The sequence below is a fragment of the Diaphorina citri genome, unplaced genomic scaffold (genome assembly GCF_000475195.1).
Source record: "Diaphorina citri unplaced genomic scaffold, Diaci psyllid genome assembly version 1.1 scaffold2207, whole genome shotgun sequence".
NCBI classification, from domain to species: Eukaryota; Metazoa; Arthropoda; class Insecta; order Hemiptera; family Psyllidae; genus Diaphorina; species Diaphorina citri.
In genome coordinates, this window is record NW_007379632.1 from 27,203 (window position 1) to 54,266 (window position 27,064).

The following is a 27,064-nucleotide window of genomic DNA, read 5'->3' on the forward strand; positions in this document are numbered from 1 at the left end:
CTCAACATAGTCGCCTCCGGAAATTCACAAACACATCTTTAGAACTACAAAATTATGATAAGATTGCTTCGCACATCAAAGCACAGATACAAGATAAAATTTACTCTATAAATTTTACCTTCAAACAGGCTAGATCAAAGAGATCCCTTTTTCCTCAATTAGGATCGGTACTAAAAGTCGTTACAGGGAACCTACTTGGTGTTGTCTGGGCTGTAAAATATTTCCGCCCATATCTGTTCGGAAGACATTTCAAGATTGTGACTGATCACAAACCACTTCAATGGCTCTTTAGCTTGAAGGACCCTAGTTCAAAACTAGTGAGATGGCGTCTCAAACTAGAGGAATTCGATTACGAAGTATTGTACAAGAAAGGATCCTTGAACAAGAATGCGGATGCTCTGTCAAGAATAGAGTTGAATATCAACGAAGGTGAGCCCCAGCCATCTACAAGTGGAACTCAAGCATACAATGATGACCTGCAGTCCATCATCCCGGAAGTCGATATTTCAGACTTGAGCATCGATTTTGATGCGCTCATTGGCAACATGGCCTTCAATGATCTCATCACCGAGGATGGGGGAGGAGAAGACACCAATGCAACTGTTCATTCAAGCGAGCAGAACCCAACAGTGGGTATACCGATCAGTGAAACCCCCGTGAATCAAGCAGCGAACCAAATTATAATATCAACAGTTCCTCACTCAAAAGCCAACGTTACTTTCAGAAACAACATCCACGGAAACAAGATGAGATATCTAGTTCAGTTAGACAGCCATAAATCAGGGCTGGACATACAAGAATTCATTAACGAGTACATTGCACCGAACGTCCCATATCATCTGTATTTCGAAGATGACCCACAAGGAAAACTGTACGAGTTAATCTCGGTAGTGTTGCAAAATCACTATCAAAACTCAAATTTGAAATTCACGAAATGTACTAAATATCTACGAGACATAGAAGAGGACCACGAAAAGGAAAACATAGTCACCTACTTCCATGAAGGGATGGCAAACCACCGCGGAATGGATGAAGTAGAAAAAACGATCAAACTTACATATTATTGGCCTAACATTCGCAAAACAGTACAGAACGTAATTAACAAGTGTGAAATATGCCAACTATCCAAATACGATCGAAACCCATTGAAACCAAAATTCAACATTACACCTACTGCGGTGCGTCCGTTTCAAATAGTACACATCGATTGCATTTCACTAGAAAACACCAAGTGCTTATCAATAGTGGACTCTTTCTCAAAATATGCTCAAATGTACCCCATAGACACCGCTCAAGCTGTAGAAGTTGCACAAAAGCTGTTACAGTATTTTACACCCCAGGGAGTCCCAGAAACGTTAGAAGAAAATATCATCCGGCCATCACAGTTCAAAAACTTAACCTGTGTTACAACCTACTAACGCTAGAAGAATTACATAAAAACTATGATTTCAAAGTAACTGACAGTAACTTGAATAACTTCAGTTCGCCAACAAAATTCAACTTCAACCTCATTAGGACCCAGCACATGAACGAAGAAGAGAAATTCATGCTGGAAAACCTTTTGAAAGAGTTTGAAGAGGTTTTCCACATGGAGGGCAACCCTCTTACTTTCACCAATAAGATCAAACACAAAATAAATACTACTAACGAAGATCCGATCTATACTAAACCGTACCGATACCCTGCAGTGCACCGTGAGGAAGTGAGAGCCCAGATTAACAAGATGTTAGAAGAAAATATCATCCGGCCATCACAGTTCAAAAACTTAACCTGTGTTACAACCTACTAACGCTAGAAGAATTACATAAAAACTATGATTTCAAAGTAACTGACAGTAACTTGAATAACTTCAGTTCGCCAACAAAATTCAACTTCAACCTCATTAGGACCCAGCACATGAACGAAGAAGAGAAATTCATGCTGGAAAACCTTTTGAAAGAGTTTGAAGAGGTTTTCCACATGGAGGGCAACCCTCTTACTTTCACCAATAAGATCAAACACAAAATAAATACTACTAACGAAGATCCGATCTATACTAAACCGTACCGATACCCTGCAGTGCACCGTGAGGAAGTGAGAGCCCAGATTAACAAGATGTTAGAAGAAAATATCATCCGGCCATCACAGTTCAAAAACTTAACCTGTGTTACAACCTACTAACGCTAGAAGAATTACATAAAAACTATGATTTCAAAGTAACTGACAGTAACTTGAATAACTTCAGTTCGCCAACAAAATTCAACTTCAACCTCATTAGGACCCAGCACATGAACGAAGAAGAGAAATTCATGCTGGAAAACCTTTTGAAAGAGTTTGAAGAGGTTTTCCACATGGAGGGCAACCCTCTTACTTTCACCAATAAGATCAAACACAAAATAAATACTACTAACGAAGATCCGATCTATACTAAACCGTACCGATACCCTGCAGTGCACCGTGAGGAAGTGAGAGCCCAGATTAACAAGATGTTAGAAGAAAATATCATCCGGCCATCACAGTTCAAAAACTTAACCTGTGTTACAACCTACTAACGCTAGAAGAATTACATAAAAACTATGATTTCAAAGTAACTGACAGTAACTTGAATAACTTCAGTTCGCCAACAAAATTCAACTTCAACCTCATTAGGACCCAGCACATGAACGAAGAAGAGAAATTCATGCTGGAAAACCTTTTGAAAGAGTTTGAAGAGGTTTTCCACATGGAGGGCAACCCTCTTACTTTCACCAATAAGATCAAACACAAAATAAATACTACTAACGAAGATCCGATCTATACTAAACCGTACCGATACCCTGCAGTGCACCGTGAGGAAGTGAGAGCCCAGATTAACAAGATGTTAGAAGAAAATATCATCCGGCCATCACAGTTCAAAAACTTAACCTGTGTTACAACCTACTAACGCTAGAAGAATTACATAAAAACTATGATTTCAAAGTAACTGACAGTAACTTGAATAACTTCAGTTCGCCAACAAAATTCAACTTCAACCTCATTAGGACCCAGCACATGAACGAAGAAGAGAAATTCATGCTGGAAAACCTTTTGAAAGAGTTTGAAGAGGTTTTCCACATGGAGGGCAACCCTCTTACTTTCACCAATAAGATCAAACACAAAATAAATACTACTAACGAAGATCCGATCTATACTAAACCGTACCGATACCCTGCAGTGCACCGTGAGGAAGTGAGAGCCCAGATTAACAAGATGTTAGAAGAAAATATCATCCGGCCATCACAGTTCAAAAACTTAACCTGTGTTACAACCTACTAACGCTAGAAGAATTACATAAAAACTATGATTTCAAAGTAACTGACAGTAACTTGAATAACTTCAGTTCGCCAACAAAATTCAACTTCAACCTCATTAGGACCCAGCACATGAACGAAGAAGAGAAATTCATGCTGGAAAACCTTTTGAAAGAGTTTGAAGAGGTTTTCCACATGGAGGGCAACCCTCTTACTTTCACCAATAAGATCAAACACAAAATAAATACTACTAACGAAGATCCGATCTATACTAAACCGTACCGATACCCTGCAGTGCACCGTGAGGAAGTGAGAGCCCAGATTAACAAGATGTTAGAAGAAAATATCATCCGGCCATCACAGTTCAAAAACTTAACCTGTGTTACAACCTACTAACGCTAGAAGAATTACATAAAAACTATGATTTCAAAGTAACTGACAGTAACTTGAATAACTTCAGTTCGCCAACAAAATTCAACTTCAACCTCATTAGGACCCAGCACATGAACGAAGAAGAGAAATTCATGCTGGAAAACCTTTTGAAAGAGTTTGAAGAGGTTTTCCACATGGAGGGCAACCCTCTTACTTTCACCAATAAGATCAAACACAAAATAAATACTACTAACGAAGATCCGATCTATACTAAACCGTACCGATACCCTGCAGTGCACCGTGAGGAAGTGAGAGCCCAGATTAACAAGATGTTAGAAGAAAATATCATCCGGCCATCACAGTTCAAAAACTTAACCTGTGTTACAACCTACTAACGCTAGAAGAATTACATAAAAACTATGATTTCAAAGTAACTGACAGTAACTTGAATAACTTCAGTTCGCCAACAAAATTCAACTTCAACCTCATTAGGACCCAGCACATGAACGAAGAAGAGAAATTCATGCTGGAAAACCTTTTGAAAGAGTTTGAAGAGGTTTTCCACATGGAGGGCAACCCTCTTACTTTCACCAATAAGATCAAACACAAAATAAATACTACTAACGAAGATCCGATCTATACTAAACCGTACCGATACCCTGCAGTGCACCGTGAGGAAGTGAGAGCCCAGATTAACAAGATGTTAGAAGAAAATATCATCCGGCCATCACAGTTCAAAAACTTAACCTGTGTTACAACCTACTAACGCTAGAAGAATTACATAAAAACTATGATTTCAAAGTAACTGACAGTAACTTGAATAACTTCAGTTCGCCAACAAAATTCAACTTCAACCTCATTAGGACCCAGCACATGAACGAAGAAGAGAAATTCATGCTGGAAAACCTTTTGAAAGAGTTTGAAGAGGTTTTCCACATGGAGGGCAACCCTCTTACTTTCACCAATAAGATCAAACACAAAATAAATACTACTAACGAAGATCCGATCTATACTAAACCGTACCGATACCCTGCAGTGCACCGTGAGGAAGTGAGAGCCCAGATTAACAAGATGTTAGAAGAAAATATCATCCGGCCATCACAGTTCAAAAACTTAACCTGTGTTACAACCTACTAACGCTAGAAGAATTACATAAAAACTATGATTTCAAAGTAACTGACAGTAACTTGAATAACTTCAGTTCGCCAACAAAATTCAACTTCAACCTCATTAGGACCCAGCACATGAACGAAGAAGAGAAATTCATGCTGGAAAACCTTTTGAAAGAGTTTGAAGAGGTTTTCCACATGGAGGGCAACCCTCTTACTTTCACCAATAAGATCAAACACAAAATAAATACTACTAACGAAGATCCGATCTATACTAAACCGTACCGATACCCTGCAGTGCACCGTGAGGAAGTGAGAGCCCAGATTAACAAGATGTTAGAAGAAAATATCATCCGGCCATCACAGTTCAAAAACTTAACCTGTGTTACAACCTACTAACGCTAGAAGAATTACATAAAAACTATGATTTCAAAGTAACTGACAGTAACTTGAATAACTTCAGTTCGCCAACAAAATTCAACTTCAACCTCATTAGGACCCAGCACATGAACGAAGAAGAGAAATTCATGCTGGAAAACCTTTTGAAAGAGTTTGAAGAGGTTTTCCACATGGAGGGCAACCCTCTTACTTTCACCAATAAGATCAAACACAAAATAAATACTACTAACGAAGATCCGATCTATACTAAACCGTACCGATACCCTGCAGTGCACCGTGAGGAAGTGAGAGCCCAGATTAACAAGATGTTAGAAGAAAATATCATCCGGCCATCACAGTTCAAAAACTTAACCTGTGTTACAACCTACTAACGCTAGAAGAATTACATAAAAACTATGATTTCAAAGTAACTGACAGTAACTTGAATAACTTCAGTTCGCCAACAAAATTCAACTTCAACCTCATTAGGACCCAGCACATGAACGAAGAAGAGAAATTCATGCTGGAAAACCTTTTGAAAGAGTTTGAAGAGGTTTTCCACATGGAGGGCAACCCTCTTACTTTCACCAATAAGATCAAACACAAAATAAATACTACTAACGAAGATCCGATCTATACTAAACCGTACCGATACCCTGCAGTGCACCGTGAGGAAGTGAGAGCCCAGATTAACAAGATGTTAGAAGAAAATATCATCCGGCCATCACAGTTCAAAAACTTAACCTGTGTTACAACCTACTAACGCTAGAAGAATTACATAAAAACTATGATTTCAAAGTAACTGACAGTAACTTGAATAACTTCAGTTCGCCAACAAAATTCAACTTCAACCTCATTAGGACCCAGCACATGAACGAAGAAGAGAAATTCATGCTGGAAAACCTTTTGAAAGAGTTTGAAGAGGTTTTCCACATGGAGGGCAACCCTCTTACTTTCACCAATAAGATCAAACACAAAATAAATACTACTAACGAAGATCCGATCTATACTAAACCGTACCGATACCCTGCAGTGCACCGTGAGGAAGTGAGAGCCCAGATTAACAAGATGTTAGAAGAAAATATCATCCGGCCATCACAGTTCAAAAACTTAACCTGTGTTACAACCTACTAACGCTAGAAGAATTACATAAAAACTATGATTTCAAAGTAACTGACAGTAACTTGAATAACTTCAGTTCGCCAACAAAATTCAACTTCAACCTCATTAGGACCCAGCACATGAACGAAGAAGAGAAATTCATGCTGGAAAACCTTTTGAAAGAGTTTGAAGAGGTTTTCCACATGGAGGGCAACCCTCTTACTTTCACCAATAAGATCAAACACAAAATAAATACTACTAACGAAGATCCGATCTATACTAAACCGTACCGATACCCTGCAGTGCACCGTGAGGAAGTGAGAGCCCAGATTAACAAGATGTTAGAAGAAAATATCATCCGGCCATCACAGTTCAAAAACTTAACCTGTGTTACAACCTACTAACGCTAGAAGAATTACATAAAAACTATGATTTCAAAGTAACTGACAGTAACTTGAATAACTTCAGTTCGCCAACAAAATTCAACTTCAACCTCATTAGGACCCAGCACATGAACGAAGAAGAGAAATTCATGCTGGAAAACCTTTTGAAAGAGTTTGAAGAGGTTTTCCACATGGAGGGCAACCCTCTTACTTTCACCAATAAGATCAAACACAAAATAAATACTACTAACGAAGATCCGATCTATACTAAACCGTACCGATACCCTGCAGTGCACCGTGAGGAAGTGAGAGCCCAGATTAACAAGATGTTAGAAGAAAATATCATCCGGCCATCACAGTTCAAAAACTTAACCTGTGTTACAACCTACTAACGCTAGAAGAATTACATAAAAACTATGATTTCAAAGTAACTGACAGTAACTTGAATAACTTCAGTTCGCCAACAAAATTCAACTTCAACCTCATTAGGACCCAGCACATGAACGAAGAAGAGAAATTCATGCTGGAAAACCTTTTGAAAGAGTTTGAAGAGGTTTTCCACATGGAGGGCAACCCTCTTACTTTCACCAATAAGATCAAACACAAAATAAATACTACTAACGAAGATCCGATCTATACTAAACCGTACCGATACCCTGCAGTGCACCGTGAGGAAGTGAGAGCCCAGATTAACAAGATGTTAGAAGAAAATATCATCCGGCCATCACAGTTCAAAAACTTAACCTGTGTTACAACCTACTAACGCTAGAAGAATTACATAAAAACTATGATTTCAAAGTAACTGACAGTAACTTGAATAACTTCAGTTCGCCAACAAAATTCAACTTCAACCTCATTAGGACCCAGCACATGAACGAAGAAGAGAAATTCATGCTGGAAAACCTTTTGAAAGAGTTTGAAGAGGTTTTCCACATGGAGGGCAACCCTCTTACTTTCACCAATAAGATCAAACACAAAATAAATACTACTAACGAAGATCCGATCTATACTAAACCGTACCGATACCCTGCAGTGCACCGTGAGGAAGTGAGAGCCCAGATTAACAAGATGTTAGAAGAAAATATCATCCGGCCATCACAGTTCAAAAACTTAACCTGTGTTACAACCTACTAACGCTAGAAGAATTACATAAAAACTATGATTTCAAAGTAACTGACAGTAACTTGAATAACTTCAGTTCGCCAACAAAATTCAACTTCAACCTCATTAGGACCCAGCACATGAACGAAGAAGAGAAATTCATGCTGGAAAACCTTTTGAAAGAGTTTGAAGAGGTTTTCCACATGGAGGGCAACCCTCTTACTTTCACCAATAAGATCAAACACAAAATAAATACTACTAACGAAGATCCGATCTATACTAAACCGTACCGATACCCTGCAGTGCACCGTGAGGAAGTGAGAGCCCAGATTAACAAGATGTTAGAAGAAAATATCATCCGGCCATCACAGTTCAAAAACTTAACCTGTGTTACAACCTACTAACGCTAGAAGAATTACATAAAAACTATGATTTCAAAGTAACTGACAGTAACTTGAATAACTTCAGTTCGCCAACAAAATTCAACTTCAACCTCATTAGGACCCAGCACATGAACGAAGAAGAGAAATTCATGCTGGAAAACCTTTTGAAAGAGTTTGAAGAGGTTTTCCACATGGAGGGCAACCCTCTTACTTTCACCAATAAGATCAAACACAAAATAAATACTACTAACGAAGATCCGATCTATACTAAACCGTACCGATACCCTGCAGTGCACCGTGAGGAAGTGAGAGCCCAGATTAACAAGATGTTAGAAGAAAATATCATCCGGCCATCACATTCTCCGTGGTCTTCACCAATTTGGGTCGTCCCCAAAAAATTGGACTCCTCCGGAAGAAGGAAGTGGAGGATTGTAATCGACTATCGCAAACTGAACGATAAAACTGTGAATGATCGGTACCCTCTCCCAAATATAACCGATCTACTTGATAAACTTGGACGCTGTGTCTACTTCACAACTCTAGATCTAGCGTCGGGGTTCTATCAGATAGAAATGGATGAGAATAGCATTCAAAAGACAGCGTTTAACACGGAAGGAGGCCACTACGAATACCTGCGTATGCCGATGGGATTAAAGAACTCACCATCAACCTTCCAACGAGTCATGGACGATGTCCTCAGAGGACTTGTAAACGAATGCTGCCTCGTTTATTTAGATGACATAATAATATTTGGATCTTCCCTTCAACAACATCTTCAAAACATCAGAAAAGTACTCACAAGACTGAGGGATTCGAACCTGAAAATCCAACTCGATAAGTCTGAATTCCTGAGAAAGGAAGTCGAATACTTGGGACACGTAGTTACTGAGGAAGGAGTTAAGCCAAATCCAACGAAGATCAATGCTATCAAATCGTACCCCATACCTAGAACAGTGAAGCAGATCAAAGGTTTCCTAGGACTTTTGGGCTATTACCGCAGATTCATCAAGGATTTCGCCAGACTAACGAAGCCCCTAACTAAATGTCTCAAGAAAGATGCAAAAATAGATATTACTGATGTCGAGTACAAAGATTGTTTTGAGAAGTGTAAGATAATCTTAGCTAATGAACCAGTGTTGCAATACCCGGACTTCTCGAAACCATTCATCTTGACCACCGACGCCAGCAATGTGGCACTTGGAGCTGTCCTCTCTCAAGGTGTGCTAGGACAAGACAAACCCATAGCATTCGCCAGCCGAACACTGAATGACAGTGAAAGGAACTACAGCACAATCGAAAAGGAATTACTTGGTGTTGTCTGGGCTGTAAAATATTTCCGCCCATATCTGTTCGGAAGACATTTCAAGATTGTGACTGATCACAAACCACTTCAATGGCTCTTTAGCTTGAAGGACCCTAGTTCAAAACTAGTGAGATGGCGTCTCAAACTAGAGGAATTCGATTACGAAGTATTGTACAAGAAAGGATCCTTGAACAAGAATGCGGATGCTCTGTCAAGAATAGAGTTGAATATCAACGAAGGTGAGCCCCAGCCATCTACAAGTGGAACTCAAGCATACAATGATGACCTGCAGTCCATCATCCCGGAAGTCGATATTTCAGACTTGAGCATCGATTTTGATGCGCTCATTGGCAACATGGCCTTCAATGATCTCATCACCGAGGATGGGGGAGGAGAAGACACCAATGCAACTGTTCATTCAAGCGAGCAGAACCCAACAGTGGGTATACCGATCAGTGAAACCCCCGTGAATCAAGCAGCGAACCAAATTATAATATCAACAGTTCCTCACTCAAAAGCCAACGTTACTTTCAGAAACAACATCCACGGAAACAAGATGAGATATCTAGTTCAGTTAGACAGCCATAAATCAGGGCTGGACATACAAGAATTCATTAACGAGTACATTGCACCGAACGTCCCATATCATCTGTATTTCGAAGATGACCCACAAGGAAAACTGTACGAGTTAATCTCGGTAGTGTTGCAAAATCACTATCAAAACTCAAATTTGAAATTCACGAAATGTACTAAATATCTACGAGACATAGAAGAGGACCACGAAAAGGAAAACATAGTCACCTACTTCCATGAAGGGATGGCAAACCACCGCGGAATGGATGAAGTAGAAAAAACGATCAAACTTACATATTATTGGCCTAACATTCGCAAAACAGTACAGAACGTAATTAACAAGTGTGAAATATGCCAACTATCCAAATACGATCGAAACCCATTGAAACCAAAATTCAACATTACACCTACTGCGGTGCGTCCGTTTCAAATAGTACACATCGATTGCATTTCACTAGAAAACACCAAGTGCTTATCAATAGTGGACTCTTTCTCAAAATATGCTCAAATGTACCCCATAGACACCGCTCAAGCTGTAGAAGTTGCACAAAAGCTGTTACAGTATTTTACACCCCAGGGAGTCCCAGAAACGTAACTGACAGTAACTTGAATAACTTCAGTTCGCCAACAAAATTCAACTTCAACCTCATTAGGACCCAGCACATGAACGAAGAAGAGAAATTCATGCTGGAAAACCTTTTGAAAGAGTTTGAAGAGGTTTTCCACATGGAGGGCAACCCTCTTACTTTCACCAATAAGATCAAACACAAAATAAATACTACTAACGAAGATCCGATCTATACTAAACCGTACCGATACCCTGCAGTGCACCGTGAGGAAGTGAGAGCCCAGATTAACAAGATGTTAGAAGAAAATATCATCCGGCCATCACAGTTCAAAAACTTAACCTGTGTTACAACCTACTAACGCTAGAAGAATTACATAAAAACTATGATTTCAAAGTAACTGACAGTAACTTGAATAACTTCAGTTCGCCAACAAAATTCAACTTCAACCTCATTAGGACCCAGCACATGAACGAAGAAGAGAAATTCATGCTGGAAAACCTTTTGAAAGAGTTTGAAGAGGTTTTCCACATGGAGGGCAACCCTCTTACTTTCACCAATAAGATCAAACACAAAATAAATACTACTAACGAAGATCCGATCTATACTAAACCGTACCGATACCCTGCAGTGCACCGTGAGGAAGTGAGAGCCCAGATTAACAAGATGTTAGAAGAAAATATCATCCGGCCATCACAGTTCAAAAACTTAACCTGTGTTACAACCTACTAACGCTAGAAGAATTACATAAAAACTATGATTTCAAAGTAACTGACAGTAACTTGAATAACTTCAGTTCGCCAACAAAATTCAACTTCAACCTCATTAGGACCCAGCACATGAACGAAGAAGAGAAATTCATGCTGGAAAACCTTTTGAAAGAGTTTGAAGAGGTTTTCCACATGGAGGGCAACCCTCTTACTTTCACCAATAAGATCAAACACAAAATAAATACTACTAACGAAGATCCGATCTATACTAAACCGTACCGATACCCTGCAGTGCACCGTGAGGAAGTGAGAGCCCAGATTAACAAGATGTTAGAAGAAAATATCATCCGGCCATCACAGTTCAAAAACTTAACCTGTGTTACAACCTACTAACGCTAGAAGAATTACATAAAAACTATGATTTCAAAGTAACTGACAGTAACTTGAATAACTTCAGTTCGCCAACAAAATTCAACTTCAACCTCATTAGGACCCAGCACATGAACGAAGAAGAGAAATTCATGCTGGAAAACCTTTTGAAAGAGTTTGAAGAGGTTTTCCACATGGAGGGCAACCCTCTTACTTTCACCAATAAGATCAAACACAAAATAAATACTACTAACGAAGATCCGATCTATACTAAACCGTACCGATACCCTGCAGTGCACCGTGAGGAAGTGAGAGCCCAGATTAACAAGATGTTAGAAGAAAATATCATCCGGCCATCACAGTTCAAAAACTTAACCTGTGTTACAACCTACTAACGCTAGAAGAATTACATAAAAACTATGATTTCAAAGTAACTGACAGTAACTTGAATAACTTCAGTTCGCCAACAAAATTCAACTTCAACCTCATTAGGACCCAGCACATGAACGAAGAAGAGAAATTCATGCTGGAAAACCTTTTGAAAGAGTTTGAAGAGGTTTTCCACATGGAGGGCAACCCTCTTACTTTCACCAATAAGATCAAACACAAAATAAATACTACTAACGAAGATCCGATCTATACTAAACCGTACCGATACCCTGCAGTGCACCGTGAGGAAGTGAGAGCCCAGATTAACAAGATGTTAGAAGAAAATATCATCCGGCCATCACAGTTCAAAAACTTAACCTGTGTTACAACCTACTAACGCTAGAAGAATTACATAAAAACTATGATTTCAAAGTAACTGACAGTAACTTGAATAACTTCAGTTCGCCAACAAAATTCAACTTCAACCTCATTAGGACCCAGCACATGAACGAAGAAGAGAAATTCATGCTGGAAAACCTTTTGAAAGAGTTTGAAGAGGTTTTCCACATGGAGGGCAACCCTCTTACTTTCACCAATAAGATCAAACACAAAATAAATACTACTAACGAAGATCCGATCTATACTAAACCGTACCGATACCCTGCAGTGCACCGTGAGGAAGTGAGAGCCCAGATTAACAAGATGTTAGAAGAAAATATCATCCGGCCATCACAGTTCAAAAACTTAACCTGTGTTACAACCTACTAACGCTAGAAGAATTACATAAAAACTATGATTTCAAAGTAACTGACAGTAACTTGAATAACTTCAGTTCGCCAACAAAATTCAACTTCAACCTCATTAGGACCCAGCACATGAACGAAGAAGAGAAATTCATGCTGGAAAACCTTTTGAAAGAGTTTGAAGAGGTTTTCCACATGGAGGGCAACCCTCTTACTTTCACCAATAAGATCAAACACAAAATAAATACTACTAACGAAGATCCGATCTATACTAAACCGTACCGATACCCTGCAGTGCACCGTGAGGAAGTGAGAGCCCAGATTAACAAGATGTTAGAAGAAAATATCATCCGGCCATCACAGTTCAAAAACTTAACCTGTGTTACAACCTACTAACGCTAGAAGAATTACATAAAAACTATGATTTCAAAGTAACTGACAGTAACTTGAATAACTTCAGTTCGCCAACAAAATTCAACTTCAACCTCATTAGGACCCAGCACATGAACGAAGAAGAGAAATTCATGCTGGAAAACCTTTTGAAAGAGTTTGAAGAGGTTTTCCACATGGAGGGCAACCCTCTTACTTTCACCAATAAGATCAAACACAAAATAAATACTACTAACGAAGATCCGATCTATACTAAACCGTACCGATACCCTGCAGTGCACCGTGAGGAAGTGAGAGCCCAGATTAACAAGATGTTAGAAGAAAATATCATCCGGCCATCACAGTTCAAAAACTTAACCTGTGTTACAACCTACTAACGCTAGAAGAATTACATAAAAACTATGATTTCAAAGTAACTGACAGTAACTTGAATAACTTCAGTTCGCCAACAAAATTCAACTTCAACCTCATTAGGACCCAGCACATGAACGAAGAAGAGAAATTCATGCTGGAAAACCTTTTGAAAGAGTTTGAAGAGGTTTTCCACATGGAGGGCAACCCTCTTACTTTCACCAATAAGATCAAACACAAAATAAATACTACTAACGAAGATCCGATCTATACTAAACCGTACCGATACCCTGCAGTGCACCGTGAGGAAGTGAGAGCCCAGATTAACAAGATGTTAGAAGAAAATATCATCCGGCCATCACAGTTCAAAAACTTAACCTGTGTTACAACCTACTAACGCTAGAAGAATTACATAAAAACTATGATTTCAAAGTAACTGACAGTAACTTGAATAACTTCAGTTCGCCAACAAAATTCAACTTCAACCTCATTAGGACCCAGCACATGAACGAAGAAGAGAAATTCATGCTGGAAAACCTTTTGAAAGAGTTTGAAGAGGTTTTCCACATGGAGGGCAACCCTCTTACTTTCACCAATAAGATCAAACACAAAATAAATACTACTAACGAAGATCCGATCTATACTAAACCGTACCGATACCCTGCAGTGCACCGTGAGGAAGTGAGAGCCCAGATTAACAAGATGTTAGAAGAAAATATCATCCGGCCATCACAGTTCAAAAACTTAACCTGTGTTACAACCTACTAACGCTAGAAGAATTACATAAAAACTATGATTTCAAAGTAACTGACAGTAACTTGAATAACTTCAGTTCGCCAACAAAATTCAACTTCAACCTCATTAGGACCCAGCACATGAACGAAGAAGAGAAATTCATGCTGGAAAACCTTTTGAAAGAGTTTGAAGAGGTTTTCCACATGGAGGGCAACCCTCTTACTTTCACCAATAAGATCAAACACAAAATAAATACTACTAACGAAGATCCGATCTATACTAAACCGTACCGATACCCTGCAGTGCACCGTGAGGAAGTGAGAGCCCAGATTAACAAGATGTTAGAAGAAAATATCATCCGGCCATCACAGTTCAAAAACTTAACCTGTGTTACAACCTACTAACGCTAGAAGAATTACATAAAAACTATGATTTCAAAGTAACTGACAGTAACTTGAATAACTTCAGTTCGCCAACAAAATTCAACTTCAACCTCATTAGGACCCAGCACATGAACGAAGAAGAGAAATTCATGCTGGAAAACCTTTTGAAAGAGTTTGAAGAGGTTTTCCACATGGAGGGCAACCCTCTTACTTTCACCAATAAGATCAAACACAAAATAAATACTACTAACGAAGATCCGATCTATACTAAACCGTACCGATACCCTGCAGTGCACCGTGAGGAAGTGAGAGCCCAGATTAACAAGATGTTAGAAGAAAATATCATCCGGCCATCACAGTTCAAAAACTTAACCTGTGTTACAACCTACTAACGCTAGAAGAATTACATAAAAACTATGATTTCAAAGTAACTGACAGTAACTTGAATAACTTCAGTTCGCCAACAAAATTCAACTTCAACCTCATTAGGACCCAGCACATGAACGAAGAAGAGAAATTCATGCTGGAAAACCTTTTGAAAGAGTTTGAAGAGGTTTTCCACATGGAGGGCAACCCTCTTACTTTCACCAATAAGATCAAACACAAAATAAATACTACTAACGAAGATCCGATCTATACTAAACCGTACCGATACCCTGCAGTGCACCGTGAGGAAGTGAGAGCCCAGATTAACAAGATGTTAGAAGAAAATATCATCCGGCCATCACAGTTCAAAAACTTAACCTGTGTTACAACCTACTAACGCTAGAAGAATTACATAAAAACTATGATTTCAAAGTAACTGACAGTAACTTGAATAACTTCAGTTCGCCAACAAAATTCAACTTCAACCTCATTAGGACCCAGCACATGAACGAAGAAGAGAAATTCATGCTGGAAAACCTTTTGAAAGAGTTTGAAGAGGTTTTCCACATGGAGGGCAACCCTCTTACTTTCACCAATAAGATCAAACACAAAATAAATACTACTAACGAAGATCCGATCTATACTAAACCGTACCGATACCCTGCAGTGCACCGTGAGGAAGTGAGAGCCCAGATTAACAAGATGTTAGAAGAAAATATCATCCGGCCATCACAGTTCAAAAACTTAACCTGTGTTACAACCTACTAACGCTAGAAGAATTACATAAAAACTATGATTTCAAAGTAACTGACAGTAACTTGAATAACTTCAGTTCGCCAACAAAATTCAACTTCAACCTCATTAGGACCCAGCACATGAACGAAGAAGAGAAATTCATGCTGGAAAACCTTTTGAAAGAGTTTGAAGAGGTTTTCCACATGGAGGGCAACCCTCTTACTTTCACCAATAAGATCAAACACAAAATAAATACTACTAACGAAGATCCGATCTATACTAAACCGTACCGATACCCTGCAGTGCACCGTGAGGAAGTGAGAGCCCAGATTAACAAGATGTTAGAAGAAAATATCATCCGGCCATCACATTCTCCGTGGTCTTCACCAATTTGGGTCGTCCCCAAAAAATTGGACTCCTCCGGAAGAAGGAAGTGGAGGATTGTAATCGACTATCGCAAACTGAACGATAAAACTGTGAATGATCGGTACCCTCTCCCAAATATAACCGATCTACTTGATAAACTTGGACGCTGTGTCTACTTCACAACTCTAGATCTAGCGTCGGGGTTCTATCAGATAGAAATGGATGAGAATAGCATTCAAAAGACAGCGTTTAACACGGAAGGAGGCCACTACGAATACCTGCGTATGCCGATGGGATTAAAGAACTCACCATCAACCTTCCAACGAGTCATGGACGATGTCCTCAGAGGACTTGTAAACGAATGCTGCCTCGTTTATTTAGATGACATAATAATATTTGGATCTTCCCTTCAACAACATCTTCAAAACATCAGAAAAGTACTCACAAGACTGAGGGATTCGAACCTGAAAATCCAACTCGATAAGTCTGAATTCCTGAGAAAGGAAGTCGAATACTTGGGACACGTAGTTACTGAGGAAGGAGTTAAGCCAAATCCAACGAAGATCAATGCTATCAAATCGTACCCCATACCTAGAACAGTGAAGCAGATCAAAGGTTTCCTAGGACTTTTGGGCTATTACCGCAGATTCATCAAGGATTTCGCCAGACTAACGAAGCCCCTAACTAAATGTCTCAAGAAAGATGCAAAAATAGATATTACTGATGTCGAGTACAAAGATTGTTTTGAGAAGTGTAAGATAATCTTAGCTAATGAACCAGTGTTGCAATACCCGGACTTCTCGAAACCATTCATCTTGACCACCGACGCCAGCAATGTGGCACTTGGAGCTGTCCTCTCTCAAGGTGTGCTAGGACAAGACAAACCCATAGCATTCGCCAGCCGAACACTGAATGACAGTGAAAGGAACTACAGCACAATCGAAAAGGAATTACTTGGTGTTGTCTGGGCTGTAAAATATTTCCGCCCATATCTGTTCGGAAGACATTTCAAGATTGTGACTGATCACAAACCACTTCAATGGCTCTTTAGCTTGAAGGACCCTAGTTCAAAACTAGTGAGATGGCGTCTCAAACTAGAGGAATTCGATTACGAAGTATTGTACAAGAAAGGATCCTTGAACAAGAATGCGGATGCTCTGTCAAGAATAGAGTTGAATATCAACGAAGGTGAGCCCCAGCCATCTACAAGTGGAACTCAAGCATACAATGATGACCTGCAGTCCATCATCCCGGAAGTCGATATTTCAGACTTGAGCATCGATTTTGATGCGCTCATTGGCAACATGGCCTTCAATGATCTCATCACCGAGGATGGGGGAGGAGAAGACACCAATGCAACTGTTCATTCAAGCGAGCAGAACCCAACAGTGGGTATACCGATCAGTGAAACCCCCGTGAATCAAGCAGCGAACCAAATTATAATATCAACAGTTCCTCACTCAAAAGCCAACGTTACTTTCAGAAACAACATCCACGGAAACAAGATGAGATATCTAGTTCAGTTAGACAGCCATAAATCAGGGCTGGACATACAAGAATTCATTAACGAGTACATTGCACCGAACGTCCCATATCATCTGTATTTCGAAGATGACCCACAAGGAAAACTGTACGAGTTAATCTCGGTAGTGTTGCAAAATCACTATCAAAACTCAAATTTGAAATTCACGAAATGTACTAAATATCTACGAGACATAGAAGAGGACCACGAAAAGGAAAACATAGTCACCTACTTCCATGAAGGGATGGCAAACCACCGCGGAATGGATGAAGTAGAAAAAACGATCAAACTTACATATTATTGGCCTAACATTCGCAAAACAGTACAGAACGTAATTAACAAGTGTGAAATATGCCAACTATCCAAATACGATCGAAACCCATTGAAACCAAAATTCAACATTACACCTACTGCGGTGCGTCCGTTTCAAATAGTACACATCGATTGCATTTCACTAGAAAACACCAAGTGCTTATCAATAGTGGACTCTTTCTCAAAATATGCTCAAATGTACCCCATAGACACCGCTCAAGCTGTAGAAGTTGCACAAAAGCTGTTACAGTATTTTACACCCCAGGGAGTCCCAGAAACGAGAGAAATTCATGCTGGAAAACCTTTTGAAAGAGTTTGAAGAGGTTTTCCACATGGAGGGCAACCCTCTTACTTTCACCAATAAGATCAAACACAAAATAAATACTACTAACGAAGATCCGATCTATACTAAACCGTACCGATACCCTGCAGTGCACCGTGAGGAAGTGAGAGCCCAGATTAACAAGATGTTAGAAGAAAATATCATCCGGCCATCACAGTTCAAAAACTTAACCTGTGTTACAACCTACTAACGCTAGAAGAATTACATAAAAACTATGATTTCAAAGTAACTGACAGTAACTTGAATAACTTCAGTTCGCCAACAAAATTCAACTTCAACCTCATTAGGACCCAGCACATGAACGAAGAAGAGAAATTCATGCTGGAAAACCTTTTGAAAGAGTTTGAAGAGGTTTTCCACATGGAGGGCAACCCTCTTACTTTCACCAATAAGATCAAACACAAAATAAATACTACTAACGAAGATCCGATCTATACTAAACCGTACCGATACCCTGCAGTGCACCGTGAGGAAGTGAGAGCCCAGATTAACAAGATGTTAGAAGAAAATATCATCCGGCCATCACAGTTCAAAAACTTAACCTGTGTTACAACCTACTAACGCTAGAAGAATTACATAAAAACTATGATTTCAAAGTAACTGACAGTAACTTGAATAACTTCAGTTCGCCAACAAAATTCAACTTCAACCTCATTAGGACCCAGCACATGAACGAAGAAGAGAAATTCATGCTGGAAAACCTTTTGAAAGAGTTTGAAGAGGTTTTCCACATGGAGGGCAACCCTCTTACTTTCACCAATAAGATCAAACACAAAATAAATACTACTAACGAAGATCCGATCTATACTAAACCGTACCGATACCCTGCAGTGCACCGTGAGGAAGTGAGAGCCCAGATTAACAAGATGTTAGAAGAAAATATCATCCGGCCATCACAGTTCAAAAACTTAACCTGTGTTACAACCTACTAACGCTAGAAGAATTACATAAAAACTATGATTTCAAAGTAACTGACAGTAACTTGAATAACTTCAGTTCGCCAACAAAATTCAACTTCAACCTCATTAGGACCCAGCACATGAACGAAGAAGAGAAATTCATGCTGGAAAACCTTTTGAAAGAGTTTGAAGAGGTTTTCCACATGGAGGGCAACCCTCTTACTTTCACCAATAAGATCAAACACAAAATAAATACTACTAACGAAGATCCGATCTATACTAAACCGTACCGATACCCTGCAGTGCACCGTGAGGAAGTGAGAGCCCAGATTAACAAGATGTTAGAAGAAAATATCATCCGGCCATCACAGTTCAAAAACTTAACCTGTGTTACAACCTACTAACGCTAGAAGAATTACATAAAAACTATGATTTCAAAGTAACTGACAGTAACTTGAATAACTTCAGTTCGCCAACAAAATTCAACTTCAACCTCATTAGGACCCAGCACATGAACGAAGAAGAGAAATTCATGCTGGAAAACCTTTTGAAAGAGTTTGAAGAGGTTTTCCACATGGAGGGCAACCCTCTTACTTTCACCAATAAGATCAAACACAAAATAAATACTACTAACGAAGATCCGATCTATACTAAACCGTACCGATACCCTGCAGTGCACCGTGAGGAAGTGAGAGCCCAGATTAACAAGATGTTAGAAGAAAATATCATCCGGCCATCACAGTTCAAAAACTTAACCTGTGTTACAACCTACTAACGCTAGAAGAATTACATAAAAACTATGATTTCAAAGTAACTGACAGTAACTTGAATAACTTCAGTTCGCCAACAAAATTCAACTTCAACCTCATTAGGACCCAGCACATGAACGAAGAAGAGAAATTCATGCTGGAAAACCTTTTGAAAGAGTTTGAAGAGGTTTTCCACATGGAGGGCAACCCTCTTACTTTCACCAATAAGATCAAACACAAAATAAATACTACTAACGAAGATCCGATCTATACTAAACCGTACCGATACCCTGCAGTGCACCGTGAGGAAGTGAGAGCCCAGATTAACAAGATGTTAGAAGAAAATATCATCCGGCCATCACAGTTCAAAAACTTAACCTGTGTTACAACCTACTAACGCTAGAAGAATTACATAAAAACTATGATTTCAAAGTAACTGACAGTAACTTGAATAACTTCAGTTCGCCAACAAAATTCAACTTCAACCTCATTAGGACCCAGCACATGAACGAAGAAGAGAAATTCATGCTGGAAAACCTTTTGAAAGAGTTTGAAGAGGTTTTCCACATGGAGGGCAACCCTCTTACTTTCACCAATAAGATCAAACACAAAATAAATACTACTAACGAAGATCCGATCTATACTAAACCGTACCGATACCCTGCAGTGCACCGTGAGGAAGTGAGAGCCCAGATTAACAAGATGTTAGAAGAAAATATCATCCGGCCATCACAGTTCAAAAACTTAACCTGTGTTACAACCTACTAACGCTAGAAGAATTACATAAAAACTATGATTTCAAAGTAACTGACAGTAACTTGAATAACTTCAGTTCGCCAACAAAATTCAACTTCAACCTCATTAGGACCCAGCACATGAACGAAGAAGAGAAATTCATGCTGGAAAACCTTTTGAAAGAGTTTGAAGAGGTTTTCCACATGGAGGGCAACCCTCTTACTTTCACCAATAAGATCAAACACAAAATAAATACTACTAACGAAGATCCGATCTATACTAAACCGTACCGATACCCTGCAGTGCACCGTGAGGAAGTGAGAGCCCAGATTAACAAGATGTTAGAAGAAAATATCATCCGGCCATCACAGTTCAAAAACTTAACCTGTGTTACAACCTACTAACGCTAGAAGAATTACATAAAAACTATGATTTCAAAGTAACTGACAGTAACTTGAATAACTTCAGTTCGCCAACAAAATTCAACTTCAACCTCATTAGGACCCAGCACATGAACGAAGAAGAGAAATTCATGCTGGAAAACCTTTTGAAAGAGTTTGAAGAGGTTTTCCACATGGAGGGCAACCCTCTTACTTTCACCAATAAGATCAAACACAAAATAAATACTACTAACGAAGATCCGATCTATACTAAACCGTACCGATACCCTGCAGTGCACCGTGAGGAAGTGAGAGCCCAGATTAACAAGATGTTAGAAGAAAATATCATCCGGCCATCACAGTTCAAAAACTTAACCTGTGTTACAACCTACTAACGCTAGAAGAATTACATAAAAACTATGATTTCAAAGTAACTGACAGTAACTTGAATAACTTCAGTTCGCCAACAAAATTCAACTTCAACCTCATTAGGACCCAGCACATGAACGAAGAAGAGAAATTCATGCTGGAAAACCTTTTGAAAGAGTTTGAAGAGGTTTTCCACATGGAGGGCAACCCTCTTACTTTCACCAATAAGATCAAACACAAAATAAATACTACTAACGAAGATCCGATCTATACTAAACCGTACCGATACCCTGCAGTGCACCGTGAGGAAGTGAGAGCCCAGATTAACAAGATGTTAGAAGAAAATATCATCCGGCCATCACAGTTCAAAAACTTAACCTGTGTTACAACCTACTAACGCTAGAAGAATTACATAAAAACTATGATTTCAAAGTAACTGACAGTAACTTGAATAACTTCAGTTCGCCAACAAAATTCAACTTCAACCTCATTAGGACCCAGCACATGAACGAAGAAGAGAAATTCATGCTGGAAAACCTTTTGAAAGAGTTTGAAGAGGTTTTCCACATGGAGGGCAACCCTCTTACTTTCACCAATAAGATCAAACACAAAATAAATACTACTAACGAAGATCCGATCTATACTAAACCGTACCGATACCCTGCAGTGCACCGTGAGGAAGTGAGAGCCCAGATTAACAAGATGTTAGAAGAAAATATCATCCGGCCATCACAGTTCAAAAACTTAACCTGTGTTACAACCTACTAACGCTAGAAGAATTACATAAAAACTATGATTTCAAAGTAACTGACAGTAACTTGAATAACTTCAGTTCGCCAACAAAATTCAACTTCAACCTCATTAGGACCCAGCACATGAACGAAGAAGAGAAATTCATGCTGGAAAACCTTTTGAAAGAGTTTGAAGAGGTTTTCCACATGGAGGGCAACCCTCTTACTTTCACCAATAAGATCAAACACAAAATAAATACTACTAACGAAGATCCGATCTATACTAAACCGTACCGATACCCTGCAGTGCACCGTGAGGAAGTGAGAGCCCAGATTAACAAGATGTTAGAAGAAAATATCATCCGGCCATCACAGTTCAAAAACTTAACCTGTGTTACAACCTACTAACGCTAGAAGAATTACATAAAAACTATGATTTCAAAGTAACTGACAGTAACTTGAATAACTTCAGTTCGCCAACAAAATTCAACTTCAACCTCATTAGGACCCAGCACATGAACGAAGAAGAGAAATTCATGCTGGAAAACCTTTTGAAAGAGTTTGAAGAGGTTTTCCACATGGAGGGCAACCCTCTTACTTTCACCAATAAGATCAAACACAAAATAAATACTACTAACGAAGATCCGATCTATACTAAACCGTACCGATACCCTGCAGTGCACCGTGAGGAAGTGAGAGCCCAGATTAACAAGATGTTAGAAGAAAATATCATCCGGCCATCACAGTTCAAAAACTTAACCTGTGTTACAACCTACTAACGCTAGAAGAATTACATAAAAACTATGATTTCAAAGTAACTGACAGTAACTTGAATAACTTCAGTTCGCCAACAAAATTCAACTTCAACCTCATTAGGACCCAGCACATGAACGAAGAAGAGAAATTCATGCTGGAAAACCTTTTGAAAGAGTTTGAAGAGGTTTTCCACATGGAGGGCAACCCTCTTACTTTCACCAATAAGATCAAACACAAAATAAATACTACTAACGAAGATCCGATCTATACTAAACCGTACCGATACCCTGCAGTGCACCGTGAGGAAGTGAGAGCCCAGATTAACAAGATGTTAGAAGAAAATATCATCCGGCCATCACAGTTCAAAAACTTAACCTGTGTTACAACCTACTAACGCTAGAAGAATTACATAAAAACTATGATTTCAAAGTAACTGACAGTAACTTGAATAACTTCAGTTCGCCAACAAAATTCAACTTCAACCTCATTAGGACCCAGCACATGAACGAAGAAGAGAAATTCATGCTGGAAAACCTTTTGAAAGAGTTTGAAGAGGTTTTCCACATGGAGGGCAACCCTCTTACTTTCACCAATAAGATCAAACACAAAATAAATACTACTAACGAAGATCCGATCTATACTAAACCGTACCGATACCCTGCAGTGCACCGTGAGGAAGTGAGAGCCCAGATTAACAAGATGTTAGAAGAAAATATCATCCGGCCATCACAGTTCAAAAACTTAACCTGTGTTACAACCTACTAACGCTAGAAGAATTACATAAAAACTATGATTTCAAAGTAACTGACAGTAACTTGAATAACTTCAGTTCGCCAACAAAATTCAACTTCAACCTCATTAGGACCCAGCACATGAACGAAGAAGAGAAATTCATGCTGGAAAACCTTTTGAAAGAGTTTGAAGAGGTTTTCCACATGGAGGGCAACCCTCTTACTTTCACCAATAAGATCAAACACAAAATAAATACTACTAACGAAGATCCGATCTATACTAAACCGTACCGATACCCTGCAGTGCACCGTGAGGAAGTGAGAGCCCAGATTAACAAGATGTTAGAAGAAAATATCATCCGGCCATCACATTCTCCGTGGTCTTCACCAATTTGGGTCGTCCCCAAAAAATTGGACTCCTCCGGAAGAAGGAAGTGGAGGATTGTAATCGACTATCGCAAACTGAACGATAAAACTGTGAATGATCGGTACCCTCTCCCAAATATAACCGATCTACTTGATAAACTTGGACGCTGTGTCTACTTCACAACTCTAGATCTAGCGTCGGGGTTCTATCAGATAGAAATGGATGAGAATAGCATTCAAAAGACAGCGTTTAACACGGAAGGAGGCCACTACGAATACCTGCGTATGCCGATGGGATTAAAGAACTCACCATCAACCTTCCAACGAGTCATGGACGATGTCCTCAGAGGACTTGTAAACGAATGCTGCCTCGTTTATTTAGATGACATAATAATATTTGGATCTTCCCTTCAACAACATCTTCAAAACATCAGAAAAGTACTCACAAGACTGAGGGATTCGAACCTGAAAATCCAACTCGATAAGTCTGAATTCCTGAGAAAGGAAGTCGAATACTTGGGACACGTAGTTACTGAGGAAGGAGTTAAGCCAAATCCAACGAAGATCAATGCTATCAAATCGTACCCCATACCTAGAACAGTGAAGCAGATCAAAGGTTTCCTAGGACTTTTGGGCTATTACCGCAGATTCATCAAGGATTTCGCCAGACTAACGAAGCCCCTAACTAAATGTCTCAAGAAAGATGCAAAAATAGATATTACTGATGTCGAGTACAAAGATTGTTTTGAGAAGTGTAAGATAATCTTAGCTAATGAACCAGTGTTGCAATACCCGGACTTCTCGAAACCATTCATCTTGACCACCGACGCCAGCAATGTGGCACTTGGAGCTGTCCTCTCTCAAGGTGTGCTAGGACAAGACAAACCCATAGCATTCGCCAGCCGAACACTGAATGACAGTGAAAGGAACTACAGCACAATCGAAAAGGAATTACTTGGTGTTGTCTGGGCTGTAAAATATTTCCGCCCATATCTGTTCGGAAGACATTTCAAGATTGTGACTGATCACAAACCACTTCAATGGCTCTTTAGCTTGAAGGACCCTAGTTCAAAACTAGTGAGATGGCGTCTCAAACTAGAGGAATTCGATTACGAAGTATTGTACAAGAAAGGATCCTTGAACAAGAATGCGGATGCTCTGTCAAGAATAGAGTTGAATATCAACGAAGGTGAGCCCCAGCCATCTACAAGTGGAACTCAAGCATACAATGATGACCTGCAGTCCATCATCCCGGAAGTCGATATTTCAGACTTGAGCATCGATTTTGATGCGCTCATTGGCAACATGGCCTTCAATGATCTCATCACCGAGGATGGGGGAGGAGAAGACACCAATGCAACTGTTCATTCAAGCGAGCAGAACCCAACAGTGGGTATACCGATCAGTGAAACCCCCGTGAATCAAGCAGCGAACCAAATTATAATATCAACAGTTCCTCACTCAAAAGCCAACGTTACTTTCAGAAACAACATCCACGGAAACAAGATGAGATATCTAGTTCAGTTAGACAGCCATAAATCAGGGCTGGACATACAAGAATTCATTAACGAGTACATTGCACCGAACGTCCCATATCATCTGTATTTCGAAGATGACCCACAAGGAAAACTGTACGAGTTAATCTCGGTAGTGTTGCAAAATCACTATCAAAACTCAAATTTGAAATTCACGAAATGTACTAAATATCTACGAGACATAGAAGAGGACCACGAAAAGGAAAACATAGTCACCTACTTCCATGAAGGGATGGCAAACCACCGCGGAATGGATGAAGTAGAAAAAACGATCAAACTTACATATTATTGGCCTAACATTCGCAAAACAGTACAGAACGTAATTAACAAGTGTGAAATATGCCAACTATCCAAATACGATCGAAACCCATTGAAACCAAAATTCAACATTACACCTACTGCGGTGCGTCCGTTTCAAATAGTACACATCGATTGCATTTCACTAGAAAACACCAAGTGCTTATCAATAGTGGACTCTTTCTCAAAATATGCTCAAATGTACCCCATAGACTCCGCTCAAGCTGTAGAAGTTGCACAGAAGCTGTTACAGTATTTTACACACCATGGAGTCCCAGAAACGATCATATCTGACAACGGAGGTGAATTCCACAACGGTGTTATCAAGGAACTACTCGAGCTCCATAAGGTCAACCTCCATTTCATCAGTTCACAACATCCTGAATCCAATGGAATTGTTGAAAGATTTCACTCGACAATTATCGAACACATCAGACTACTCAACAACCGCAGAGAGTTCAAAGAAGATAGCATCAAAACAAAAATCTGTTATGCAATTCTAGCCTACAACAACACCATACACAGTACTACTAACATGAAACCGGTAGAAATAGTAAATGGACATCTTTGTAGTACAAACCCATTTGACATTGATCTAGAGAAACAAATTTTGACTAATTACGTGAGTGCTCACAAAGAAAAAACCAAACTTATATTCGGTAGTGTTAACACAGCTCTACAGGCATATAAGGAGAATAATATCTCACGAGCCAACCGAAATAGAGAAGACCCCCCTCAGATTCCTTCGGAGGTTTTTGTTCGTGACAGACAGAAGCAAAACAAAACGAAAAATAAATATAAGAAAGAAACAATCACTACTGTTAACACACAAAATAAAACAGCAACTATTGCCCCAACTCACCATAACACTGTACAAAAGATTCACATGGCAAACATAAAAAGACCAAAACGTGCGTGTGTCCGACCTGTTGCAGATATATCGGGATCGCCATCATCGGACAACCCGGACGACCCTACATTCTAAAGAACATCACACAGAACACAGGCATCCTGCCCATCAACCTCGGTGTGGCAAGCCTACAAGAAGGGACATACACAATCGTCCACTACTACGACCTGGAACCTATTCTACAAGAGCTTCAGGATCTGAACACTCAACATAGTCGCCTCCGGAAATTCACAAACACATCTTTAGAACTACAAAATTATGATAAGATTGCTTCGCACATCAAAGCACAGATACAAGATAAAATTTACTCTATAAATTTTACCTTCAAACAGGCTAGATCAAAGAGATCCCTTTTTCCTCAATTAGGATCGGTACTAAAAGTCGTTACAGGGAAC

At 39.4% G+C, this 27,064-nt stretch overlaps 1 protein-coding gene across 1 annotated transcript; it reads left to right on the plus strand.

Annotated features, from left to right (window-relative positions):
* Positions 1-54: 54 nt before the first annotated feature.
* Positions 55-18,112, plus strand: LOC103518486 (the record flags this gene model as incomplete). Its single annotated transcript, XM_026830268.1, has 4 exons — positions 55-80; positions 245-1,298; positions 8,201-10,486; positions 15,806-18,112. Coding segments are annotated over exons 1-4 (5,673 nt in total), but the record flags the coding sequence as incomplete, so codon positions are not given.
* Positions 18,113-27,064: the final 8,952 nt, after the last annotated feature.